At 32.6% G+C, this 24297-nt stretch overlaps 1 protein-coding gene across 4 annotated transcripts; it reads left to right on the top strand.

Moving 5' to 3' along the window:
• The first annotated feature begins 11138 nt into the window (after nt 1–11138).
• Nucleotides 11139–22383, top strand: LOC110626383 (transcriptional corepressor LEUNIG). Of its 4 annotated transcripts, none has more exons than XM_021772229.2 (19): nt 11139–11297; nt 11548–11654; nt 12303–12400; nt 12529–12638; nt 14087–14515; nt 14614–14699; nt 15070–15148; nt 15226–15301; nt 15527–15576; nt 15762–16073; nt 16179–16388; nt 17105–17335; nt 17422–17563; nt 18425–18534; nt 18790–18939; nt 19651–19806; nt 20958–21074; nt 21589–21795; nt 22009–22383. In XM_021772229.2, exons 2-19 carry the CDS (start codon nt 11623–11625, stop codon nt 22150–22152), a joined length of 2739 nt encoding a protein of 912 aa, XP_021627921.2. In that variant the 5' UTR covers nt 11139–11297; nt 11548–11622; the 3' UTR covers nt 22153–22383. The 4 variants fall into 4 exon arrangements, with proteins under 4 accessions (XP_021627921.2, XP_021627922.2, XP_021627920.2 ...); XM_021772230.2 differs by having other exon boundaries at nt 17090–17335; nt 17449–17563; XM_021772228.2 differs by having other exon boundaries at nt 17090–17335.
• The last annotated feature ends 1914 nt before the right edge of the window (nt 22384–24297 follow it).

The following is a 24297-nucleotide window of genomic DNA, read 5'->3' as shown; positions in this document are numbered from 1 at the left end:
AGGAATATGAACCACACACTGATCTCTTTGATTCCTAAAGTTAAGCAGGTCCAAAAGATGAGAGATCTAAGACCAATTGCCTTGTGCAACGTAATTTATAAAATTATTTCCAAGGTTCTTGCATCTCGGCTACAACCTATCATGGACTCCATTATCAAGGAAGAGTAGAGTGCTTTCACTAAAAACAGATTGATCTTGGACAACATCCTTATCAATAATGAGGTCATGCATTTCCTAAAGTTGAGAAGTAAATATAAAAACTATGGGATGGCTCTCAAACTTGATGTTAGCAAGGCCTATGAGTATGTGGAATGGGATTTTCTAGAGCATATGCTTCATTGCTTTGACTTCCATGACACTCGGATTAAATGGATTATGACTTGTGTCACTATAACGTTGTACTCTATACAGATTAATGGGCATAAAACTGGCTACTTCCATCCTTCAAGAGGGATTAGACAAGAGGGATTAGACAAAGGAATCCTTGGATCCACTTCAGTTGTTGGGATTGATCATTGATACTTAGGTTCCTTTGTTTAATTCAATAAATTAGTTATAGAGATGGAAAACGCTTCTCATCACCATATCTCTCCTTAAACATAAATTAATTAGGGAACATCCTCTAACCAATCACTAATCAACAAATTGCTAAGGAATGTCCTTGGGACTTAGACAAGACACTTCTCACCACCATATCTCTCCTTAAGCATAAATTAATTAGGGAACATCCTCTAACCAATCACTAATCAACAAGTTACCAAGGAACGTCCTTGGGCCTTAGACATCTAACAACTGTCAATTGTATTAAGAAATAGAGAGACCTAATTCTAGCTATCCAAACGCATGGTGATATCGCTAGATCATGCAATTTTCTTAGTTTTTACACCAAGAGTTACTTGTGTTTGAACAATCCAAGCAATTACAGACTTAAAACTATCCAAACTAACAAATTATTACCTTGCAATCAAGAATCAATTGGCCATATTGATCAAAATAACAAAGCAACAATGGAATTAAGCATGAGATTGCATGAATATTGAAAAACAAAAGTTAAACAATGTGTGTTCAGATCTCCCAATCCATAAAACAACTAAAGTATCAATCAATTTTCAACTAGAAATAAGAGTTTCAGCCACTCATGGCTGAAACAAAACAAGAAAATAAAAGAAAGAGATGAAGAAGAGAAGGAGTGGCCGGTGGCCTTGGAAGGAGAAGAGACTTGTGTGGCCGAATAGTGGAGAAGGGAGAGATGAGAGAGTTGCACCAAATGGAGAAGAAAGGCATATATAGGGTGTGCGGCACTTGAAGATAGGATGGAGTGTTGCCCCAAGTTTTACTTGGTGAGGTGGAACCTTCTTTTGAATTTTAAATTTTGAATCTTGAATGTGTAAGACTTGAGAGGCAAGTATATCTTCTTGAGATTTGGCTTCCTTAACAAGCTGAATTTTGAATTTCAAATTTTGAATGTGCATCTTCTTGAGATTTGGCTTCCTCAATAAGGAAAGGGATTCTTGAAGATTTGAAATTTGAATTTCAAATTGCTCTGCTGACTGCACTTTCCTTATTTGCCACTTTCCTTATTTATCTTCACTTCAGTTGCAACTTGACTGGAGCAAACAACTTGTTCTCTTTCATCCTCTTTTAGGCAGTTTTAAGAGTATTTTCTCCAAATTACCTCTTTACACCGTTTTCTGCAAAATAAGATCAAAACCATAAAATTAGACAAAAAAAGTGTAAATTAACATTAATAACAATATGATAAAATGCTTTAAATTTGGACTGATTATTAGAGTAATCCGATGAACCACCCATCGAGTACTCGGGTCTCTATGGGTAAGGCTAGTAATGAGGTGGATAGGCGGATCTTGAGGCTTGAGAGCCTCTTATTCCTCCTTCAAACTCTCCCACACCCTCTCTTTCAAAGCTCATACCCAAACTTTCATCTCTCCTCTAATTATCACCCACTGATTCTCTGACATCTACAGATATCCTACCTGGATCTGTTCTTCTTCTGTTTACATCAAAAGATCTTCTAGGGTCCCTTGACACTTCTCCCCTGTTCCTTCTACTTGTCCATGCTCTTGATGGAGCAGTAGGAGGAAGGGCATCTATATCCTTATTTTTAGGTGGAACTCTGGTCAATCATGCAGATCGACTTGATCCACGCATCCTATCGTCTGAAAAACAACATTAAACATATAAACATTAGCATCATATTGTAACGACCCGAAAATCGGACCGCTACCGGCGCTAGGATCCGGGTCGGCTTAAGGCCGCCAAGACCCGTAGCAAGCCTGACATACAACCTGAAAACTTGTTTAATCCCATACATGATCAACAACATACATAAAAATTTAAAACTTTTCTTTCATTCATTCCATCATACACCAAACTCAACCTGTGCATGCACTGAACATATCAAAATCATAAATATGACCCCTCAGTGGGATCTCCACAATGCCCCAATGGGCAAAACATTATACGTTGAGTTGGTGTACAAAAATATCATAAAAAGATTTAAGATCATGCATTAAAAGGGATACCTTACACATAGGTCAAGCACAACCTCTAATCCTCAATATCATTACATCACATAATACTCCTAACTTTTACATCATTTTACAAATCATCATGTCCACATTCTATCTATCACAAACACGAAACTTCATTACTCTTGTAAACCTCCTGGTCTACCCTGTACCTGCAATCCTGGGGAAATTGGGAGAGGGGTGAGTTACTAGAGCCCAGTGAGCAGAATAATAAAAACATTTAAATCATATGGCATCATGGAATGCATCACATCACAGCTAATCACATCAAGGATGAACTTGTCACCAATAGCCCTCTACATAGTCCAACTGTGCCAGAACGTAGAATGGGTCCTGGTCTTTCTCTTACATAACATAGCATAACATAACAGTCCAACTGTGCCATAACGTAGAATGGGTCCTGGTCTTTCCCTTACATGGTGCCAGCGAACGTAGAATGGGTCCCACTGGTCTTACATTCCGTACTGTACATATCACATCGCCACATCATAGATTGAGGGCTATGGATCATCCAACGTTCATCCACATCAATCAACAATAAAGTATGCAATGCAACATATTCGTGGATTCTAATGCAAACAACCTAGTACATCTCATGGCATTCATGATGCGTGAAACATGCTAAAAAGTCCATTATTTGCTTTAAAACGTAATGAGTTATTCCACTCACCTCTGGATAGCTCTGACCAGACACTGGAGCAGCTGACTCACTGCTGGGGTCCTCGGTTCCTCGGGTCCGAACCTACACAGGTGGACTCAAATGAGGGACTAAACAAACATGAACATAACTCTAAACTACTCCCCAAAAACCCCCTAAAACATCATGAAACAATCATAGAAAAACATGCAAGAGAGGGCTGGACAGGGCACTTTCGGCGGCAGATTCGGCGGCCGAAAGTCCCTCCAGAGCCGAAAGTCAGGCAGGTTCGGCGGCACTTTCGGCGGCCGAAACTCTCAGACAGAGACGAAAGTCTCCTTTCGGGGGCAAGCTTCGGTAGCCGAAGGCTGCCTCCACAAGCATGTTCAGCGGCCGAAAGTTCCTTCGGCTGCCGAACCTGGTTTCTCCCTTAGTGGCAGAAACTCAGCTCTTCTATGCACATTTGCCTCCAAAACTATCCAATCATGCATAAACCTATTCTACAACATTCCCAATCATACACAAGCAAACATACATGTTCCTAGGGGCATCAAACCATCAAAAACCCCAACTACAACACATCCAGCAACTCACATTGTTCATAAACACATATAAAACCCATAAACCTAACCATGAGCTAAACATGCATTCTAACCCATAGATCTACTTAAAACTCACTTAAAACATGCAATGAGCTTAAGATCGGCTCTTACCTCGTGGAGATCGAGAGAGAGACGACCTAAACTCGGAGATGGGAGGGGTTGAGTTCCCTTGAACCTCAAAGCTCCAAAACTTTGCTCAAAGCTCCAAAACTTTGCTCAAAGCTTGAAAATCTTCAAAACAAAGTAAAAACTCATGAAAATCGAGTAGGATTGGAAGGAAAGAACTCAAGATCGGTGAGGGACGGCGGAGAGCTCACCTTGGCCGAAAATGGGGAAAAAGCTCGCCCGTTTTCGGCTAAGGGACCCTTTTATAGTGGCTGGTCAGGCCACGTTCGGGGGTCGAACGTGCCTCCGCATGCATGCCATGTTCGGCGGCCGAACTTGAGGTTCGGCGGCCGAACCTGGACTTTCCTCACTTATGCTTTCGGGGGCCTAAAAGTGCTCCCGAAGGCATGCCTGTTCGGCGGCCGAACCTGAGTTTTCCTCCAAGGTTGTTTTTATGCAAAAACTCATTTCCATTTTACTTAAAACCATGAAATACCTTAAAACATTTCATGAAAACATGTTTCTACCCTACTAGAGGCTTCCGACATCCAAGATTCCACCGGACGGTAGGAATTCCGATACCGGAGTCTAGCCGGGTATTACACATATAGTTCATATGGATACACATGGACCCACAACATACATATCATAACATTAATGCACATGCATATAGTCAAGACATTACACATAAGCATACATACATCAAGATAAGACTCTACATCCTATCCCTAGTGGACATGAATTTTCCTAATTTTGCTTGCCCTCTATAACATCTATGAGTCCAACATTCTAGGTTCGACCATATAAATCTAGGGCTCTGATACCATTCTGTAACGACCTAAAAATTGAACCGCTACCGACGCTAGAGTTCAGATCAAATTAAGATTGCTGGAACCTATAGCAAGCCTATTATACATCCTGTTACGTCTTATATAATCCAAAACATGATCTTAAAAGTATACAAAAATATTTTCATCTCATGAACCAAAACTCGACATATGCATGCAAAATATTTGAAAACATAAACCCATACTAGAGCTTTTATCAAATGTTCCAGTATGGTCATCATTACATGCCTCAGTTTGGTTCAAACATAGCTTAAACTTAAAAATTTTACAACAAATGAGATCATAAACAAGGGATCATAAAAGAAAATTTGGATAAAGCACAATTCTAAACCATAATATATTACATGTCTGCAACTATATCATTACATCAGAATTATACTATAAAATATTGCTGACTTCCCGAGCTAACTTTGGTCCTACAAATATGGGGTTAAGGGAAAGGGATAACCACTAGAGCCTACTGAGCAGAAACATAATTATAAAAAGGTTTAATAAAACATATGATCATATGAACGCATCATAACATAAACAATTCATATTAAAATGGACTTATCATCGTAATCCTCCATAATTTCAATAGTGTCCGGCCTACAACAGGTGCTCCTCAGGACTTTCTCTTAAACATAACATAACATATCAATAGTATTAGGAGCGTAGAATAGACACTATGGTCTTTCTCTTATATAGTGCCAAGAGCGTAGAATGGGTCTCGACCTGAATTTCCATATCTATCATACATAACATAACATACTCAAGAGCTAGTGGATCATTCAACATCCATCCATAATAATTATTAATTTTGCAATGCATCATATTCATGAATTCTAATGCAAAACAACCTAATGTACATATATGGCATTCGTGATGCATGAGTATGCTTAAAACATTTGATTTCTTTAAAATAATAGTTTACCTTAATTCTACTCACCTTTGGCTGATGCAAGCCTAGCTCTAAAGCGTTATCTCACTACCGGACTCTACAGTCTCCCAAATCTGATCTTATACAGATGGACTTAAATAAGGAACCAAATATAACTTTTATAACTCTTAAAACTACCCCAAGAAACTCCTAAAAGTATATAAAAAAATATGTAGAAAACAAGTTGAAAACGGCTAGACAAGGGACTTTCGGCGACAGATTCAGCTGCCTAAAGTTCCCTTATATATCCAAAAGTTAAACTTTCGAAGGCAGGTTAGGCAGCTTGAAGGGCAGTCTAGGTTTTTGGCAATACAGAACCTGATTTTGCCTCAGCCAATAACCCTCAAAATGCAAACAAACTAAAATATAGGCTTATAAAACTATTAAAAAACACAACTAGGGTCTCAAAACAGCTTAGAAACAATGAAAGAAAGTACATGCATTTATTAAACATTGAAGATTCAGCTTTCATAGAACTTAGTCAACATTAAAAAGATAAAAACTCTCATGTAAGAATTTGGAAGCTCACTCCCTCACATACAAGCCTAAAAATAGATTCTCTATCCTTTGAAACAAAGAAACTTGAAGGTAGAATCCTTACCTTTTGAGGGATTCAACCCAAATTTACACTTTGAAAAGAAAGAGTAGAGGAAGCTTTGAAAAGAATTCAACCTCCAAAACCCAACCTTGATCTTCAAAACCCAAAAACATAAGGAGAAGTGAGGGGATTGGCTGAAGAAAATTTGAAAGCATAAAAGGAAGTGTTTTGGCTCACCTCTGCCTGAAAATGGAGAAAAATTTCTCTCCTTTTCGAGCTGAAGTCCTTTTATAGGTGAGTTGTAGAGGCCACCTTTGGCGACCAAACCTTAAAACTTTTCTAAAACATTTTTTTAATATATTTTTAAAATACTTAAAATTTATTGTTTTTAATTTTGAGATTTCAAATTTCAATAGAGATTCTGTTAGAAAATTGAAATTCCGACACTAGAGTTTAGCTACGTATTACACTAGCGTTCTTATTATTTTGCAGATCTAAATCCCAACAAGGAACTGATGTAATATCAAGTAGTTTAAACTATATGATCGTTCTTGTTATTTTATAGATCCAGATCCAAAGAAGGAACTGATGCCATATCAAATAGTTTAAATTATATGATTTAGTGAATTTAAATTTGAGTTTTTTTTGACATTCCTGCTCAAAATAATGTGTAAAAATATAAATTATTTTAATAATTGAACTTCCATAATGCAATAAATAAATATAAATATATATAAATAGTATGATTGTTAAAATCGAATCGGACTAACCAGATAAACCAATTTAACAGAAAATTAGATCATGATCGGGTTCGTTTTAAGTTAAAATTTTTTTTTTTCCATTTGAATTGATATAGATGAATCGACTGAATATTGATTAAACTAAAAATTTAGATATTTTGATTTCAATTTTTAAATCGAATCAATCTATTTTAAATAAAAAATAAGTTTCTTTTCGGTAGCGGATCCATAAATCTTACTCATACGATACAATTTATTTTATCATACTTCTAATTCTATTCACTTCTTAAAAAAATGTATATACATATAAAAAGAAAATTCTTAAATTAAAAAATCAAATTTAAATAGAACAATTAAAAAAATATTTAAAAGAAATTTACAAATTAATCATTTTGTGAAGTCAATATATATGGAGTCTTTAGAATTTTTTATTTTATAATTTTAATAGTTTAATTTATAATCCATAAAAATAATAATTTTATTTATATTCTAAATATTTTAAATTTAAATAATTTAAGTCATTATCTATTAAACTCATATTTTATAAATTTATAATTTATATTCTTAAATTTAAATAGTTTATGAAATTTATTGAATTATTTAATTATTAAATATTCATAAAAATTTAAAAATTTAAAATTTATATTCTTAAATTTAAATAGTCTAACATATAATTTCAATTACATAAATAAAGATAAATAAAAATAATAACTTATTAATGATAAAAAAATAGTGCATGAAAATAAATAAATAAATAATTTATCTTATACATATTTTGAAAATAATAAAAAAATTTGAAGTTAAAATCTTAAAGATTATAAATAAATATTTTAATTTTCTAAATTAGAAAAGAATAAAAAAATATGAATAATGTTGTAAAAATAGTATTTGGAGAGGGGATTTATTTATATAAAATTCTTTGAGTTTTTTAAAATTTAACCGTTCGTTTTTATATTAAAATCACTTAATTAAAGTGTATCTATGTAATTTTGATTAAATATATTAAATAGTTTAAATTTTAAATTTGTAAAAACTAAATAATATATATAATAAAAATTATAGTGAATAAATAATATAAATATTTAAAATATGTTAATATATTTTTAAATAGAAAGAATAATTTGAGTTTGTAAAATATAAAGGTATTTTATAGTTGGTTAGTTTTAAAATAGGTATGAATTAATAAATTTTTAAAAATTTTAAATATTTATATTAATTATTTTTTATTTATTTAAAATTTTTAAAAATAGTTATTTGAATAATTATAAATAATTTTGGTTCTGTCAAGTAAAAAACTTGAAAAATAAAAGTAGATGATTAAAATAAAATTTTATAGATGAAAAAATGATGAAAGAAAATGAGATAAAAAAGTGTGAATGATTTAGTGTGAAATTACACTATTGCTCTTAACTTTTTTTTATAAAATTTCAAGGAGATCTCTGGCTCTCCTCTCGCTAATATCTCTTGTTATGTAATTAAGAGGTTTGCTCTAAACTAGATTTCACACATATCATAGTAAAATAATAAATAATTATTTTAAAGAAAAAAATAAAAAAAAACTATAATTTCAATAATTAATATTTTTAATAATTTTTTTATCAAATTATTATATTATTTTATTATCTTATAAAGTTAAATAGAACGTAAATTTTTATATTAATTGTTTTATATTGTTTTAACATAATAAATTATTTTTCACTTATTATTATAAAATTTTAATTTTAAGTTTTTCTCTTATTATTTTTTAAAATATTTGAATCTTAAAATTTAAGTATACTTGTTTTTATAATCATTTATGTATAAAATAAAAAATAGTTATAATAAAAATATTATTATTAATTTTATAATATTTATTTATTAATATACAAATTAAATACTTACAGACTAAGTAAATCTGAGAAATTTTAATTTTACTCTCAAATTCTCAATTTTTATTAAAAAAATATATATATATATAAATTAAATCACAATTATCTTTGAATGTTGATTGGCCACATCTTCTTGAAGATCCAATGGCATGCTAAGAATTTAACATCCCTTTTGTCTATTTAAATTTGCACAGAAACCCTCCAGCTACTTTTAATTTATTTATAATACATTTTTAAATGAATATTAATTTGAATTGTCATATTTGTAAGAAATAAATAATCTAAATCACAAGTTTAATTCTAAATCATCACTATATTTGAATATACAAAATAAGAGAATAAGAAAATGAGTATAAAAAGTACTAAGTAAAATTTTTTTGAAAAAAAAAAATAGATAATTGATGCTATAGAGTAATCGTTCAAAATAAACTGTGAGTTATCATTATTAAATAAATTCACATAATAAAGATTTAGCAGGTGAAAAAAATAATTTAGCTCAAAAGAAGAAAAATCTAGACACCGTAATGTTCGGTGCACTCTCAAAACTCGCTTTTTTTTTTTCGATAGGGTGAATCTTAGTACAAAATTACCGTTAATAAGTATAGTCCAATATATTTTCATTATACATATAATCACGGGATTGTCAATTTATTAGCTGACAATATCTCTTATCAATCAGCGTGCCACATTATTCCCGAATAATCGAGAGAAATTATATTTATTTTTATTTTTTTACGATATAAAAAAATAAAAAATATAAAGATAAATGTATGGTATTATTGAACACTATTAAATTTTAAATCATTTAATGCATTCTCTTTATTCACGTCATCAATCTAATCTCTACCATATTAACGGCTAAAGTGATTTTAATTTAAGGAAATAAATTTAAAAAAATGCTAAAATTTAAAAATCACACTATTTAAATAAAATTATAAATATATCCATACATAATTTAAATTTAAATTTATAAAATTTAAATATAGAATAGTGATTAAAATATAATATTTTATTTCTTTTCATATTTTTAACTGTTCAACAAATAAATAAAATTATGAATAAATAAAAATCACCTTTATTTTCTTCTTCCCATCAAAATTTCCAAACATAGTATAACAAAAAGAATTTATTAAATAAGTATACAAAATAAGAAACAAACACATAATATTTTTAAGGTAACCAGTAGTTTTATCTTAAATATATTTTATTTTTCATTTAATATTATTTTATCAAGAAAATAATAAAATATTTAATTATTTATTGCTCTAACGCTTCAAAATAAATCATGAATTATGATCTTAAAATAGAGATATATGATAAAAATCTGATAAGTCAAGTTTCATCCATAAAAAAAATCTGAATATCAAAACACTCAATTTTTTATTAAGGCTCGTTATCTCTCGAATAACTCGAGTTTTTACATAAAATTACCTTTCTAATTCAACACATTACTATTACAGTTGTAACTATAAAATTCTAAATTAATTAGCTAATAAAATCCCCAATTAATTGATTAATACTAGCCAAATTTTTTAAAAAATACTATAATTAATTCCATTATTTTAGTATAAAAGTTAATAATCGCAAAAACTAAAATATGTATTCTTATAAAATTATTTTTCGAGTACCGGACAACTCTTTAAATTTGTTATTTTTTTCGAATTACGGTCGGAATAATAATAGTAGATGTTAACTATTTTTTTTTTCTTATAAATTAACCGACCGCGATAATATAAATATCTAAAAAATACTCTATGTTGTTATAAATATATGTTTTTTTTTTATTTTCCATCTTTCTTGTAAATTATAAATCTAAAGTAAAAAATTTATTTATCAGTTTATTAATATTTCTCATTTAAGATTCATTAAAAATAAAACTTATTAATTCTAAAATTGTTTAATTCATTATTTTAATTATATTTATTTAAACTATATAAGATAACAATGAACCTATTTCTCTGTAGTGGGTGATACGTTCTTATAAAATCTCCATCTCATTGCTTTAGGGTAGAAATTTCGGACCACCGACCAGATGCGAACAAATTTAATACTATAGAGAAGAAAATTGATAAAGTTTTGGGTAGTCTTTACAAAATCTAAGAATTGATGGTTGATTCATAAATAAGGAAACATTCAAGTGCTTTCAGAGAAAAGCCATTGGAAAAATAGAGAAACGCGGAGTCAAATATAACCCCTCCCAGCAGAGCTAATTCACGATGAATTCAAAAGAGCTTATAGTAATTAAATGAAAGTGGAGGGCTATTTTAGTCATTTAGCAAAAAAGTAGTCCATGTTGAAGTGGTTCAGAGTAAAAATTTGACAAGATCCAAGGGCTTTTATTGTAAATTTAGCAACCAAAGCCATTATGATATCTCTGCAACAGCAACGCAAATCACCAAAAGCTAAAGATATAAAATTAGTCTAAAAGATTCTTAAAAAGAAAAGGAAATTTTAGAAATTCTCGAACAGATGAATGTTTATGGGTTTGCAGGTATCTCTTGTTTTTTTTTTTTTCTAGATTTTTTCTTTCTTAATTTATTTAATTAAGAAACTTCTTTTACTTTCTTTATTTTCATTTTGCTAAGATGACAAGCTCAGCTTCTGTTCATGAACATAGATTCTTCAGCTTTCTCTATCAACAGTGTGTTTTTGTCTCTTTGTTTCTGGGTTCTATTAGTGAATGATGTTATATTTTGAAGCTGAAATACCATAACCTCTTTATTTCTGTGTTGCAATTTCAGAGGTTAACAAAGAGCTCTACAAACTAGTTCTGACATTATTATAAACTGTTTTTGTGAGCTCCTTGATTCGGTAAAATGTCTCAAACCAACTGGGAAGCTGATAAAATGTAAGTTCTATTGATATATTTTCATTTTTACTTATCATTATTGCAGTTTTCATTATTTTTTGGTAATGCTCACGCTTTCATGTTCTCCTCCCGATTTCTATTCTGGGTAGCTGGGATTTTCTTGATTTTGCCTCCTCTGTTAGTTTCTGGAATCAAGTTTTGTTGTTCCAAGTCCTCTTATGATGTCTTCGTTTGCATTGTTATTCTAGGGTTTATATTCTTGTACGTTGTCTTGTTTCTTTTGGTGGTTTGAACTTAGTTCCTAGTGGTTGCAGTTAGTGGGTTTGTTGATTGTTTGATTTAGTATTTGAATCCATGCTTTAATTGGCTGGACATTTGTTGTCCGTTCGCAGGTATCGTTCTTTATTTGGATAAGCTAGGATTCTGTAGTTGTAGGTCTTTGTTACTGTTTACTTCCCCTTTTTATTTTTTGGCTTTCTTTCTTTTTTAAGGGCTATATATCATTTGGTTGGATTTTCTCCTTTCACCAAAACATTCTTCGCTAGAATTTTATTTGGGTCAAAATTTTGGGGTCTTTTGCATTTGTAAATTTGTTTGCTGCTATTGTACTAGGTGAAGTTTTCTTCTTTTGTTGTGGCTTCCCCCGAGGAACTGACACGCGTTGTTTATTTTCGTGATGAACAACAGGTTAGATGTGTATATCTATGATTATCTAGTGAAAAGAGATTTGAAGGCTTCTGCTCAGGCTTTTCAGACCGAGGGAAAAGTATCATCTGATCCTGTAGGTGGGTGTATAAGGTTATAATTCAGGGGAAGAGATAGACATTTGGAAAAAAAGCTTCATATTCTTGTTTTTTTAGATTTTGCTTTTGACCTTTTTTATTGGTTTTAAGTTTTGGCCTTGAATTTTCAGCTATTGATGCTCCTGGAGGCTTTCTGTTTGAATGGTGGTCAGTTTTCTGGGATATTTTTATTGCTAGGACAAATGAGAAGCACTCAGAGGTTGCTGCATCTTATATTGAGGTTGGTTTGAGAATCCTTTTGCTCCACGATTTGTTTATTGTTCTTTAGGCTTTATTATACACTTTTGAGAGTGCTAGTGTGTGCAAGGAGAGTGGTATATTCACACAATTAATGGCAAATTAATGACTTAGAATCTCGTCTGAAGCATCCAAGTGTTTCCTCCAAATGTTTATCAAGTAAAATTAATATGTTGAAGGTTGCTAGTTGCACATTTGTAAAGAATGATTTCCCCTTGGTTTATACTCTCTTTTTTATTGTTCATTTACTGCTCCTTGTTTGCTGAAAGCCGGGAACAACTGAAAACTGTTATATCAGCAGTCCTTTTAAACGTAACCCATAAAAATCAATGGTTTATAATTTAGTAATTAAGAAGAAAATTTGCCTTTTAGATACTTTTTGAGGTCCCCTATAGTTTTGTTTCCTGTTACTGGTAATTTCAATCGTTCATTTTAACGCAGTATTTCTTGGGTTGATAGATTGATAGCTAGTGAGTATTGAGGAATCTCAAGCCATGCCACCTCACTGGCATTGTTCAATCTATGGTTTGCAAGAGGCATTAACAAGGCTTCCACTTTGTAAAAGAAATTCTTAGAAAAACCCAGATGATTAAATTTTAGTTTTTGTTTGTTGCACTTTAGATTTGCTATAGCCTTTTTTTTATGTGAATGACTGAAATCATTTAAAAGGCTACCCTTTTCTTGTTTTCCCATATTTTTAAGATTTTACATGTATGCATATGTGCAAATTAGTGCATGGACCTGCCTGCTTGTTTGATATTTGGCCTGTAGTGACAGTCCTCCTCCCACTTGTACTACACTCTTCCCATCCCTTCCTCTTGATGAAACATAAAAGAGAGGAAGTGCTTGGACCTTTTCCCCTAAAGTTCCCTTTCCATGCCCTAACATCTGATTTTATAAATGTGATGTAGAGTCTTTTTCTATCTCTCAGTAGACGCATATGCTACTGGATGTCCTTCAAATTTATTTTGTCCTTAAATTCTTTGGTGGGTTTAGATTTACACGGATCTTAGTACCCTTCTGTTTCTTAGATGTGGTAAAACCTTTTCAAATCGGAAACACAGATTTAATTCTTTTTTTTAAACCCAGATCTAGTTCTTTCTTCCGAGGCTGCTTATGAATTGTTGTCATTTTATATTAATTCACATCTGCCAAAAGTTTCCTCATGTGTTTGACGTGCTGTCAAAAAGTGCATCATAATCTTAACTAGTGGTTGGAATCTATAGCAGGATGAAAAGAAACCTAACCCATTACAAGCATGCTGGCATATGCAGTCAACTGTCCAACGATTGCTGTTAGAGTTTTGTTATGGTTCTAGGCATTTAAAATATTGACAGAACTTTGGAAGCCTTAAGCTTCACAAGGACCTAATTGAAGTCCTTGAATGTTAAATAACACCGACTGTAACATTGTGGCATATTGAAATCTCAGACTCAGTTCATTAAAGCGCGGGAACAACAGCAGCAACAACAGCAACAAGCTCAACCACCTCAGCATCAACAGCAGCAGCAGCAGCAGCAGCAGCAGCAACTACAGATGCAACAGCTCATATTGCAGAGGCATGCTCAGCAACAGCAGCAGCAGCAGCAACAGCAGCAACAGCAACAACAGCAGCAGCAACAGCAGCATCAACAACAACAGCAACAACAACAGCAACCACAGCAACAGCCTCCCCAGCAACAGCAACAGCAGCGAAGGGATGGTGCTCACCTCCTAAATGGTACTACAAATGGGCTTGTGGGAAATGATCCTCTATTGCGCCAAAACCCTGGAACTGCAAATGCCTTGGCCACAAAGATGTATGAGGAAAGATTAAAACTACCAATTCAGAGGGATTCTTTGGATGATGCTGCAATGAAGGTAGGTGGATTGCCTTTTTTTAGCCTCTTTGCATGACTTCTTTTTATATTTTGAGGTTTGGTGGAATACTTGGCTTACCATCTTCCGAACTTTTACAGCAACGATTCGGTGATAATGTAGGCCAGCTTTTAGATCCAAATCATGCCTCAATTTTGAAGTCTGCAGCCACTGGCCAGCCTACAGGGTGAGTTTCTCCTTCATTTGACCTTTAATGCCCAGACAAAAAACAAAATTATTTGCTGCACTGTTTGAAAAACTCCGTTTTGGAAATCTATCTAAAAGGTATACTGGTATAGGTTTTACAAGAATGCTATTTCAAATTAATTATAGGATTTTGGGCTGTGACTCAAACCTCCTCTTTTTTTTTTTTTCTGGTTTTGTCTCTCCATGTAATTAATGGATGTTAATCTGGAGTTGCAGTTTCTAAGTGCTACGAAACAGTTGAGATTTATATTAAATTCTAATGTCCAAATCAGCTCAAAACCATTTTGGGAATTATTTCTATATGGTTAACGCTATAATTAATGCAAGCTTATTGTTGTGCTAAATTTCAGCCAAGTGTTACATGGTGCAGCTGGTGGAATGTCCTCACAGGTTCAAGCTCGAAGTCAACAACTTCCAGGGTCCACACCAGTATGGATCTCACATAAGTGATCTCATAGTTTTCCTTTCCTGTTATTTATTTTGATATAAGTTTTTTCTGGAATCAGGACATAAAGCCTGAGATCAACCCAGTAATAAATCCCAGAGCTGCTGGTCCAGAAGCATCATTATTAGGAATTCCTGGTATTCTTCTCATGATTTTTTCCTGCGCTAGCAACTTTGAATAACTTGTGTTGATTTTGGAAAACAATTGATCATTTACAGTACAAATGAGCCTGAATTTGGCATCATCATCATTTATTTCTTCAATTTGAGATTGAGAGCCTGAAATTATAACTTCATCTCTTGGTTATTGTTTGCACAGCTTAGATATTTCTTAGGTTAACATGGAAGCTTTTGCACTTTCAGGATCAAATCAAGGTGGTAATAATTTGACCTTAAAGGGGTGGCCGCTGACTGTAAGTCTCTGCTGTCCATTTATTCCTTTTCGCCCTTCATAATCACAGTTGTAATAAATTGATTATGGATGCATAAGATAATGCTGTTATTACGAAAATGGTTGCTTCAGTTGTTTTGTTGGTGCATGTATATATATGTATATGCTTGAGAATTTGAATGGTTTAACTTCTTGTGCCTTTATTAGGGACTGGATCAACTTCGCTCTGGGCTGCTTCAGCAGCAAAAACCTTTCATACAGGCTCCTCAGCCATTTCATCAACTTCAAATGTTGACACCACAACACCAGCAACAGCTTATGCTTGCACAGCAAAACCTAACATCACCATCTGCTAGTGATGAAACGAGAAGATTGAGAATGCTTTGGAACAATCGGAATGTGGGGCTTGGAAAGGATGGCCTTTCAAATCCTGTTGGTGATGTGATTCCAAATGTTGGATCTCCTTTACAAGCTGGTGGCTCTCTTTTGCCTCGTGGGGATACAGATATGCTGATTAAGGTTCCGTGGTTCTGCCAGTTTCCTTTAGTCTGTGGTTGCATCTATCTTTATTTCCCACTAGACATTTTAATAGTCATTGATTTTCTGAAAATTTTCCTTTTGTAGTTAAAAATGGCTCAAATGCAGCAGCAGCAACAGCAGCAGCAGCATCAGAATGCTAATCCGCAGCAGCAGCAGCAGCTTCAGCAACATTCTCTTTCAAATCAGCAGTCACAGAGTTCAAATCACAATCTTCATCAGCAAGATAAGATGGGGGGTGCTGGTAGTGTCACCGTAGATGGTAGCATGTCCAACTCTTTTCGAGGAAATGATCAGGTCTGTCTTTTTTGGTTACCTCTTTTATACATTTGTATTTGGATGATCTTTCCATGTAGCACCATCTTGCTGTTGATTTTCTAGAGAGGTTAACAGAACTTAATTTTGATATAGTGTCTTTCTCAGTCCTCCTGCACTTAATTCTGTAATTTTACAAGAGTAGTTTTCTTTAGAAAATAGTACAGAAATTATAATAAGTTTTGTACTGAAGTCCTCATGTATTCAGTAGATCAAGGCCCTGTTTTTGGAATTGAGTTTTATTGTAAAAAAAGGTAGTTATTTAGTAAAGTACCATTTTACTTGCTGTTGAACAAAACAGTTTGAAAAAGAGCTGTTTTATTATTTTAGTATTCTTATGGGTAACACAGCAAATTTAATACTCCCTAACTAATATTTAAGAGAAATGCATTTCTCATCAATAGCTCTAACATCATGCCAAACAGACTAAAAGTCTCAAGTATCAAAACAGCACATTGAAATATAAAACCACACGCACAAACACACACAAAATTGATGTTGGTTTCCTAGAAAGTTACTCAGTTTAGGATGGAGGCAATATATATATATATATATATATATATATATATTTTATCAATGCTTCCTCTCGTCCTCAATCCGTTTGGAAGCTTGTTGAGTCTTGATGTATTACGGAAGGCCAACTTGGATAGATTTCTAACATGGTTTTTGTGTTCCATTTTAAGGTTTCAAAAAACCAGACAGGAAGAAAGAGAAAACAGCCAGTATCATCTTCAGGTCCTGCCAATAGCTCTGGAACTGCAAATACTGCAGGACCATCCCCAAGTTCAGCACCCTCAACTCCTTCAACTCACACACCTGGAGATGTGATCTCGATGCCTTCTTTACCACATAATAGTAGTTCTTCAAAGCCTCTAGTGATGTTTGGAACTGATGGCACAGGCACTCTAACGTCTCCGGCAAATCAATTGGTGAGTGCGTTGCTTTTATCTTGTTGTATTGGTAAAGGAATTGAAAATTCCTTGCTTGAATTCTCATTGGAATTCCATTTTGGCAGTGGGATGATAAGGATCTTGAATTGCAGGCTGATATGGATCGTTTTGTGGAGGATGGATCCCTTGAGGATAATGTTGATTCTTTTTTATCTCATGATGATACTGATCCTAGAGATACAGTTCCTCGTATGGATGTCAGCAAAGGTGTAAATGCTAATTGAAAACTGATTCTTTTTTTTTTCTTTTTTGATGAAGATTTTTCATAACTTCGTTTATTGAGATGATTTTCTTGAATATGATGCAGTAGTAAGAAAATTGTTTTCAGATGTTTCAATATCATTGGTTACTGAATATTGATAATGATATCTCCTAAACACATGCACACATAACCCCTCCCACTATTTTTAGTAGTCAAATTATTTCTATTTTTTAAAAAATAACATGTCCTTTGTTATGTCAATAATGTGCGAATAATTGTATACCAGTTTGATAAATAAATATTTCTTAAACTTCATATTTCAAATTTGAAAAGCCATCAATTATTATTGTAAAATATTAGCAATGAGCATACTACATAATACATATCTTTGTAAATAAATAAATGAGATCAGCTCATTCACCACCATCACTATAATATAGGGATTTGCATTTGCCTGATTGTTAAATTAGCACGTATATAGTAGGTATTACATGATTATTATAGTTGCAAATAAATGGTAGTTATTTAGTACTATTTAATAGCAGTGAAGTAGGATCTGATATTTAAAACTTAAAACCTGGAAGATGATGTCAAAAGTAAATGATAATGATTTTCATACATGAAAAAGGCAATATTGTAACTATAAACTTTCGAATAGATAAAATTGTAAGCTCTTAAAAAAGTACTACTTTGATGTCATTTAACTTTATTTTCCTTGATACTGAGTTCGTATGCGTTTTGAATTGTTTACAGGTTTCTCTGGTAAATTGTAAAAGTGAACTTCTGTTGATATATATTATATATAAATGAAATTTACTGTGTATACCATGTTGCACTAAAAGCATAGAGTTTACATTTCATCTCAGGGTTTACATTTACTGAAGTAACTTCTGTTAGAGCGAGCACAAGCAAAGTAATCTGTTGCCACTTCTCATCAGATGGAAAATTGCTAGCTAGTGGTGGCCATGATAAAAAGGCAAGTGTGATGCTAACTTTTTAAAATGTTAAAATTCAAGGCAAGAACAATGCCAATTTCTCATGAATACGTTTCTTGAGTTCCTTTTTATTTATTTATTTTAATTTCAAGTTTGATTTAATTGTCCAAATATGTGGCTTTGTTGCCTGCTTTGTTTTGTACTGAAAAGGAAAAGACATGATGTTCAGTAGTTTGCTTGATCTTTACTTGCTAAAAATTGAATGTAAATTCTTTCCTTGATGATCTATGATACAGGCTGTGTTGTGGTACACGGATAATTTAAAGCCAAAAACTACACTTGAAGAACATTCATCATTGATTACAGATGTTCGTTTCAGTCCAAGTATGCCACGCCTTGCAACATCTTCATTTGACAAAACTGTCAGGGTTTGGGATGCTGACAATGTTAGTACACAAATTCTTCCATTTTGACCATTTTAATTTTTTCTGCCAATTCTTGCCTTTCCTCCCTTCTGTTGTTTGGAGAATTTAAGATGCTTTTCCTGCAAAATATATACACTAAAAGCACATATACATATTTATGTAAATGCATGCATACAGCAATTGATTTCTTAAGGATTATATGATCAGGAAAAATCAATTGCAATTCCCCCTGCCCCACCTTCAATTGCAATTCATGAATGTTGTATGTTTGATTGCTAGCATGTAATTGTAAATGTACAAAGGCTATTATAGATCATTCTTAATGTGGACAGTAGATGCTAGATATTTCATAGTTGAAGCTAGAATCACGTGGACGTGAGAGACGGCATACTTTGAAGGTAGAATAAAACCTATATCCCTTTTTAGTTATCATTGGAATCAACTAGATATTGGTAGGAATCTTGGGGTGATGGACATGCATAATAAAGTAGCAAGCATGAAGCAATCTTGGGGAATTGATTATCTAGTTGTAGTAGGGAAACAGGTTTACATGACTCATGGACTACTAGTATTAATTTCTTAGATGCACCAGTTATGATTATATAGTGATATCATGCTATGTGTTGTTGCTCCTTAGAATTTTCTCATTATCAAGATTTGCTAATTGCATAGATTATACTGTGTAACATTATCTTTTGCATGCTTGCCTTGTTCTGCGGAATGATTTTACAGCCTAGTTATTCATTACGCACTTTTACGGGACATTCTGCCTCTGTCATGTCACTGGATTTCCACCCTAGTAAGGATGATCTCATATGCTCTTGTGATGGTGATGGTGAAATACGTTACTGGAGTATTAACAATGGTAGTTGTTCAAGAGTATTCAAGGTAAATTCTTGTAGACTGTTGTTTGACTTGTAATATCATGGTCTTTGGTTGTATTTTTTCCTCTCTTTTTACCAACTGTCCCTCAACTTGAGAGATTATTTTATTTTATTTTTTTAATTTCAATATATTAAAATAAAATCATTCAACTTTAATATGAGTTGGAGAACTTATTTAAATCGAATTTAGCATGTTTCCCGATTACTATGCATGTAAGGTTTACTCACTATCCCTCAACTTAAAAGGTTATTTCAATTTCACACTGTAGTTTTACTTTGTTATAATAAAATGACAACCTTTTACTTACAAATAATAATATTTTATGTTTTAAGTTTGAGTTATGTTTTTATTGGCAGATGCATTATGTGTCTTTATCATTCTTAATCAATGATTTTTTGAATAATTATATTTTTATTTATTTAAATTAATTTTCAATTTATATTTGTTATTTTTTACAAGCCAATTGTACATTGGCAATAACTACTTGTCTATAATAAGTTCACTAGAAAAGCATAATTAAGATAATTATATAATAAGAGAGTAGCTTCAAATATCACATAATTATATATTGCCTCTGATATATAGCAATTTTGAGACTAATTAATATATAGCAAAACACATAAAAATACATCAATTAAACTAAGAAAAGGATACTCACCAATGAGAGTGTTGGAGTCGTCTATGGGATGGTTGGTTGGTTATTGAGTTATATTATTTAATGTTAAGGTTATTATTATTATGTTAAACAAAATTTACATTTAGAAATTAAAGATTACTTAATGTTATACGTATTACAAGAATAAATTCTTTTATTTTTCTTACTAATTTGACATTTTTTGCAACTTAAATTAAAACTGAGAGATTTCATGGTAACAAAATGAAGTTAAGCAATGGAATTGAAACCCCCAATGAGGAACAATAGTTACAGTTATTTTTCTAAAATTCAAAATTAAATTACAATGATTTTATTATAACAAATTGAAGTTAAGAAATAGAAATGAAATAAACCCTAGCGTTGATGGACAATGGGTAAAAATTACCCAGTAGTAAGCTGGACTTCATAGTTTAGATTAGATTACATAGTGTTGTTTTTTTTTAAATTATAAAATAATAGAAAACTTGACAATCACTGATTTTATTTATTTATGGATTAGGGTGGTACGGCCCAAATGAGATTTCAACCCCGTTTGGGGAGGTATCTTGCAGCAGCTGCTGAGAATGTTGTATCTATACTGGATGTTGAGACACAAGCTTGCCGGCATTCATTACAGGTTAGTTTAAATTCTTGTCATCCATGTTGATTGAACCTGACATATGATAATGTGTTTTCTATATAATATTGATTCATGGACAGCATTGCTGTTGCTATCCTGCTTGTAGTCCTTAAAACATTAACATGTCATAAATCACTACAAGATTGTGCAAAATTATGCTTGCTATTTGCTCAGAAAATATCTGCTGAATGTCCGGTGTTGCTATTTGCTCAGAGAATACATTGCTACTGCCATGTATATTGGCATTTGAAAAATAAATGAGAATCTATAAAGAAACATAATTATTGATTCTTTTTTATTTTTGGTTAATTTTATTGATATAGATGTCACTGATGAGGAAAACTTGGTTAACCTTAGTTGTACTGATGACAGATTTAGTATTCTTTTAGATGGTAATAATAACCTTGATTGGCTGTTTGATGTTTTTGCCCGAGTTAATCCAGATTCCTTCAATTTTTTTCTCATATTGTCTCAGGTTTTCCATTTTTCCTGTGTCTGCTTAACCATGCAGGGACATACCAAGGCAATCCACTCTGTTTGCTGGGATCCTTCTGGTGAGTTTCTAGCATCAGTCAGTGAAGACTCTGTCAAAGTCTGGAGACTTGGATCAGGGAGTGAGGGGGACTGTGTTCATGACTTGAGCTGTAACGGCAACAAATTTCATTCATGTGTTTTCCATCCTACATACCCGTCATTACTAGTTATTGGTTGTTACCAGGCAAGTGACTGAGTTTCATGATTTCCAGTTTGGTGGTGGTGGTGGTTTTATGCCGCTTTTTCTTTCTAGTTCTCCTTGCCCTTCCCCCTCCCTCCACGCTATTTTAAATCACGAGGGAAATCTTGTTTAAGTATCTAAGTTTAGTTTGGTTTTATTATATTCCTCATTTGCTTTGAAAATTCTCTCATTTCCTAACGCGGGCATTTGTTGCAGTCTTTGGAGCTATGGAACATGAGTGAGAACAAGACAATGACTCTACCAGCTCATGAAGGACTAATTGCTGCCCTTGCCGTATCGCCTGTGACAGGGTTGGTTGCATCTGCTAGTCATGATAAGTTTGTGAAGCTGTGGAAGTAATGTGATTGTTTCTCCAGTCCAGGCGTTTAACCATTCCCAATTTAAATGCTTTTGTTTGATTATTCTGGTAACTTGATCTGGCCTATTTTGTGTTGTATTCAATTTCAGGTCCTCAACACCAGAAACTAACCTTTTCCTTTTGTTGTATCTGTAACATGACACCTCTGTTCAAGCTTCTTGGACAGTCATGTAATGTTTTGTATTCTACTAAGTATATGCTTTTCATCCATAGATTACCTGTGTGATCAAATTCTTGTTCATATCTGACCATGTTAGGAAGACTTTAAATTAGTTTGCTTTTCCAAATTTTTTTCCTAAACGTTTGTGGCATCTACTGATTATTGTGAACAATGGTATCCACTAATTTTTTTTTTATTTTTTATTTTTTTATTTTTTTATTTTTTTTTTTATCTTTGCTTAATGCCCATAATTGTTAATATCATTCAAGACCATGTGGCCAAAATGGGCCAGTTACTCTCGGATGCTGTGTTGAGAGTTTAGGGATCTGGAATCATTCAATTGGAATGATATATAATAAAAATCAAGCCGAAAATACGGTTTGGTTTATCGATTAACCAAAGTTATTGCAAAGAGTTCATTCTACCATCAAAATAAGCTACCAAATCAGAATAAAAAGTTAAGAGTCAAAATATAAATCAAAATCTCAATTTTCCCAGGAATATGTTAATGATGAAAAACTAAGTAAATTTGAACCTTAACTTCAATTATCTTAATTTTCAATATATATATATATAAATTGACTTAGTATATTTAAATAGGGTATAAAGAGAAAAAGAAAGTATGTATATTTTTTAGCAAAATCCTAAATCTCTTGGTCAATGTGGTCTGGATAAATAGTAGCAGAGTTACCGGTAGACTTTAGAGAAGTAATCAACTAACCATGGATGTGACTGTTATATTTAGATATTGGTAAAATTTATTTTGATCTTTATTACTTTTATTTTACTTTTCTTGAGTAAAGCTTGATGAAAATTGAGCATCTCTCTGAACAATCACTTTTCTTTTGCTATTTATATCACAAATACAATCAAATTTTGTTGGGAATTTTTGAGATCTCTGCCACATTTAAGTTTAACTTTTCCTTCTGTGCTAAAGAATGAGCTCTACAGTAGAATGAATAGAATGTTTTAGAATGACATTCTACTTAGAATGAATAGAATGTTCTCATTCTAGGAGCTTTCATTTGATAGGGGTTCATCCTTCAAGTATTTTCCGGTCGCCGGTACGGCACGTGTCCCTTGCCGTACCTTCCCTCTGCCCCTGATCATAAGGGATGTTATTAGAAAGATGAAGCCAAGTGTTATAATTTAATGGGTAGTAAAATAATAGAAACAATTCTCAAGTTTTAAGATTTTAGGTGCCTTCTCTCACTGTAACCCTCGTTTAGAAGCAAAAAAATATAGAAAATTCATCAAGAAAATAAAGAAGAATAAATTCTAGAGTGTTATGAAGTCTAATTTGGGTATGAGCAATGATTTTTATTTGGTTCAGATAGTTCTATATGTTTCAAATATAGGAAGCAGCCTACAAAAACCCTCTGTAAACATCAAACCTATTGAACCATTGCCACCCATATAACTAGAATAAGAAACTCCATCCTACGAAACCTTTATAAACCCAAAATCTTGAGATCTAAAACTATAAGGAGAGGGACCTTCAACCATTGATCAAATTTATCCAAAACAAGTCATTAAATTCATCATACGTTGGCTGAATCTAGGGATTGAATTTGGAGGAAAAGTAAGGTTGATGGTAATGGGGATGAAGATATCTAGAGGAGCTGAATGAAGATTAAGAGATTAAAAAGAGTCAAATGAGGGTGGAGAAGAAGAAAAAGAAGACTAAAGGCACTCCAGATGCATAATGAATGAAGATTGAAGGAGGAGAAAGGATAGGATTAATTGAAATGTGAAAGAGATGAGAGGGAATTTGGATTGTGGTTAGAGCTAGGTATCTGATATAGAGGGTTGGTTTGATTTAACATAGTTTAATCGGTTTGATTTTTAGTTTAAAACTAAAATTGTTTAGTCATAATTAAATTTCTCAATTAAGAAGGACATTTAATTGATAAAAAAAATAAGATGGTTCAATTTTAAGATAGCCAGGGATGTTTTAAAGGAAAAT

This window comes from Manihot esculenta, chromosome 3 (genome assembly GCF_001659605.2).
Source record: "Manihot esculenta cultivar AM560-2 chromosome 3, M.esculenta_v8, whole genome shotgun sequence".
NCBI lineage: Eukaryota > Viridiplantae > Streptophyta > Magnoliopsida > Malpighiales > Euphorbiaceae > Manihot > Manihot esculenta.
This window is presented reverse-complemented; position numbering and strand designations above follow the sequence as displayed.

Coding starts and splice junctions, on each gene's coding strand:
- LOC110626383 (XM_021772228.2), top strand. CDS start 11,623: ATGTCTCAAACCAACTGGGAAGCTGATAAAAT. Junction 11,655..12,302: donor AACTGGGAAGCTGATAAAAT/GTAAGTTCTATT, acceptor GATGAACAACAG/GTTAGATGTGTATATCTATG. Junction 15,149..15,225: donor AACTTCCAGGGTCCACACCA/GTATGGATCTCA, acceptor TTCTGGAATCAG/GACATAAAGCCTGAGATCAA.